We start from the raw sequence: 4,275 nt of genomic DNA on the forward strand, positions 1-4,275 counted from the left end.
TGCCAGCTAGATACCTATCAGATCTCGAGTAGCTTACTCACACACTTCATCCAGAGGCTGGTGAGATCCTTTCTAGTGTCTGGCTGTTCCTGATTCATGAGTTTTTGGGAGAGAGGGCCTTTTCAGATGTTTATGCTCCTCTGAGTCCCCCCCTCATGGCTCCAGCCTCACCTCATGGCCCAAGAGACCGCCTTCTAGGCTGTCCCAACTTATATAGCCCCTGTGACCTCATTCACCTGGGCCAGTGGAGGCCAGCCCTGGTTGGCTGTCAGCCAACCAATTTGAAATACATCACCTGTTACTGGGCAGATTCCAGCTCCCCAGGTAGATGCTCCTCGCCCAGGTACCAGTCACGTAGGCAGAGGGAGCAGGTTTCCCCCCTCCCTCAGGAATGCAGCCAGCTCAAGTTACCTAAAGAGACAGGCTGAGAGTGTGGTCCCCTGTGTGCTGGGCCTATCCTAATTGAATGGTCACAGCACAGAGATTTAAATCACAGTGTTACAGGGCAGAAATTTTTGGGGAAAAACCAAGGTGGCTTTCTGCTACAGAGCTCCCATCATATAGCCCCGATGGTGCTGAGTGGTTAGGGCACCTGGCCAAGAAAGGGACATCCCACTTCTAAGCCCTCTTAACTTGAGAGGCCTGAACTTGAATCTCTCCAGCTTCCCAACACAGTGCTTTAGGCACCATGCTACAGGACACACCATTAGACCCTTCTTCAGTCTTTGTTCTGAATCTGGGCTCTTTGGCAGCCAAGAGAGGGAGATATGTAGAGCTGGGAGGAAGCAAGCAGGTTCAAGGGTATGTGGCTCAGTGAAGCAGATGTTGCCCTGAAGGGGAACAGTCCCTCAGTTCTAACTAGAGTAGGGGTGGGCAAAATGCGGCCCGGGGGCCAGATGCGGCCACCAGGCCCTTCTGTTTATCTGCCCCTGGTTGCCTATCATGCAGCCCTCGGTGGCTTGCTGAAACTCAATAAGTGGCCCTGCACCTGAAATAATTGCCCGCCCCTGATAGAGCCTTGCTCCAAAGAGACAGAACCTCCTCTGCCCCACACTAGCTTTAGCCAATGCAATGCAATCTGCAGTGGCTCAGGTCCAACCAACTCCTCTGTTCCTCAGATACAATGTTTTATCCCAAGAATCAAGTAGTAGGGGAGGCCTTCCATCCTCCTCTTGTGTCTAATACCTGTTAGTTATGGATTTTTGATAGACATCATGTTGTGACTTATACAAGCTCAGCATACACACATATGGATCCACATATGGTATTTACTTGAATCCAAGATGAGGTGTGTGTCTCCCCCCCATCCCCAGTCAGAATGGAGTGGGGGAAATCCCTTGTCTTGGATTTGAGTACCAGCCCTGGGAAGGTGGCAGCTCAGCTCTGGCTTTGTCCCTGGGCTCAGGGCTGAAGCCAGAACTGAGCCACAGACTGTCCCCAGATAGAATGGCTCATTTGGTGGGAGAGGGGGCATACAGCCTTGGGGGAGAGTGGGGGTTACTGCAAGGAAAGGAACCTGCAGCCTGCCCCCTGCAGGGGAATCATCTTCAATTCAAAGTTGACTTTGATTTGGGTAAATATGGTACCTGCCTGGCCAGAGCATGGCCTATTAAGCATGCTTCATAGGTGGGCAGATGCTCATGCATCCTCAGTGCAGGGTTAATAGAATTGCAAAATGTGCATATATGCCAATAATACCACCTGCGTGGCTGGGTGCTATTCAGGCACAGAGTGCAATAGGATTCCACCCCGATGTCTCCACTCTTCCTCATACAGATACTGAGGCACTCGCAGGTGGCCACCTCTGTCATTGTTTTTGTGCTTAACTGCTGCCGTATTGCACTGTTAATTTTGCAGCCGCATCCAGGTGAGGCTGGGCGAGTACAACATCGACCGGGAGGAGCGGACTGAACAGTTCATCAATTCCGCAGCAGTCATTCGACACCCGAAATACAACTCACGAACCATAGATAATGACATCATGCTGATCAAACTGGCAACCCCAGCAACCTTGAACTCTCATGTCTCAACCGTCCCACTTCCCACAGCCTGTCTAGCTGTTGGGACAACGTGTTTAATTTCTGGGTGGGGAAACACCCTCAGCAGTGGCAGTGAGTACCACACACACAATGTGCAGTCCCTTCCCACTAGTTCCAGCATGGGACTCCCATACATATTAATCCCACCTGGCAGCCCCCCCCGTATGCCAGGAATGACCTGACCATATAACCCCATCAAGCCCTCTCAGTCGTGACCTTCAATAACCTGTTCTACTCTACTGCAATCATTGGTATCCTCACACTTCTACTGAATGGCTCTTTCTTCCCTTTACATTGTTATATTCTCTAAGCCAGATTTCCTTCTGTTTTATGCTAAGTGCACTTTTGAGTTGCTAACCTGACCATGAATCTTCTGCCCTTGCTCTTGGCAGCTAATTATCCTGAGATACTCCAGTGTCTGAAAGCTCCAGTCCTGACTGACACCCAGTGCAAAAATGCTTACCCAGGACAAATCACCAGCAGCATGATGTGTGTAGGATTTGTGGAAGGTAGCAAAGACTCCTGCCAGGTGAGCACCCTTTATGTGTTTCACTCTGTCCTGAAGGGCACAAGCTGCTCCAGTCCCTCATGTTCCATTGATTGTGCCAGGACTCTGAGAATTGAGGTGCAAACTGCAGGCCATTTCACCTGTGGGACACCAGCTCCAATGCATGCTCTGACTTGTGTGGGATGTGTTATGGAGAGAGGGTAGAGACTGAGGTATAAGGAGCTCTGAGTGGTGTCCAGCCTTCAGTCTCAGATCAGCAGGAACTGGATGCACAGCACTTTTCACCCAAACCTGAAGCTCCAGCTCATGCTCTGGGGGGAGGCAGTCAATAGAAGAAACAGTCACAATGCTGAAATGTCCCTTACCTCACCCTCCTCCTACCCATCAGATACACAGGAGCCTGTGAACTTTGCTCCTTATCCAGTGCTCTCCGAGTTCATCTGGAGCTGGGTGGGAACCCTCCTATATTAGACTCATGGCGTCAGCTGCCTGCATGAGAGTGTGCAAGTAACCCCCAAACCCTCTCCCTTACAGGGCGATTCTGGTGGTCCAGTCGTGTGCAATGGGCAGCTCCAGGGGATTGTTTCCTGGGGAAGAGGCTGTGCCCTGAAGGGTTACCCTGGTGTCTACACCAAGGTCTGCAAATTTACTACCTGGATCAAGGACACCATTGCCCGTAACTGAAGCATCCATCTCCTTGTTTCTTTGGGGCATTTCCATCCATCCCCATTTATTCATCTTCAAAAAGAAAACAGTGCAAATAAAAATCCCCTTGAGTTACACGGGTCATTTTCCTTGATCACAATCATACATACCAGAGGCTCCATGCATCCCTTCTTCTCTCCAAAAACCTCCTTCAGTGACCCCTTCCCATCCCCATCTAGGGCAGGGGTTCTCTGCAGCACTCCCACTCGCTTACTCATGCCAAGGACTCTAGGTGTCATGTCTGTGTTACTGAATACTCCATTTAAGTGCATGGCCTAGGGATGGGGGAAACCCTAAGTACTTACCCAGGGCACATACCAATCCAAACTTCAATGCAAACGATGAGAATCACTGGCAGGAACAGCCAGCACCAAGCTGCTTGCACCTCACTAAGGATCATTACTTTGTTTCGCAGAGCCCCACCACATGCAGCATCTCCACCCCTAGCACAGCTGGTGGCACAGAATGACCTGAAGTTTTTGGAAACAGGTGCTCCCTCTGCGAAGCAGTAGGGTGACCTCAGAGGCCAGTTCAGTTGTGGGACCGGTTAGGAGGTTTCGGGCCTCCTCAGCAGGTCAAAGATCCCCAGGCCAAGGCTCACATTGCCTGAAGGGGAAGAGGTTCAGTCCCTTTCCTGCTAAAGGACAAGGCTCTCAGATGAGACAGGGGCCTGGAGGACCAGTTGGACAAGGCCCTCAGACTATGGTGTGCAGAGGAGCTAGGAAGAGGTGTTCAGGTAGTCCCAGGGTTGGGAATCATGAAGACCCATATTACTAAAACACATGGGGAGGCTGCATGGAAGAGGGCCCCTTGGATGCAGGAAAAAGGAATCAAATCCTTGGATGGACCAACCCCTTTCCCTAGTCACAGCATGAGCACAGGAAGGGAGGACATGACATTTTCTCTGACCCTGACTTCTGTAGACAGAAACTGCCTCTCTATTTTCACTGTAGAAACAGTCTTAAAAGTCTTCCCTTTAAGGTTTTGGTACCTAATTTATGTGGTGGTTAAGAGGGGACGCTT

The 4,275-nt window shown here is 50.7% G+C and overlaps 1 protein-coding gene across 1 annotated transcript in view; it reads left to right on the top strand.

Moving 5' to 3' along the window:
* The window catches only part of LOC109304198 (trypsin-like), an 11,784-nt gene extending 8,063 nt beyond the window's left edge, over window positions 1-3,721 (top strand). Inside the window, 4 exon segments of the mRNA XM_019526676.1 lie at window positions 1,858-2,111; window positions 2,432-2,568; window positions 3,082-3,246; window positions 3,668-3,721. Of these exon segments, the coding sequence (XP_019382221.1) occupies window positions 1,858-2,111; window positions 2,432-2,568; window positions 3,082-3,246; window positions 3,668-3,721 (610 nt within the window).
* The last annotated feature ends 554 nt before the right edge of the window (window positions 3,722-4,275 follow it).

Source organism: Gavialis gangeticus, unplaced genomic scaffold (genome assembly GCF_001723915.1).
Source record: "Gavialis gangeticus isolate Ggan-Ray unplaced genomic scaffold, GavGan_comp1, whole genome shotgun sequence".
Taxonomy (NCBI): Eukaryota; Metazoa; Chordata; order Crocodylia; family Gavialidae; genus Gavialis; species Gavialis gangeticus.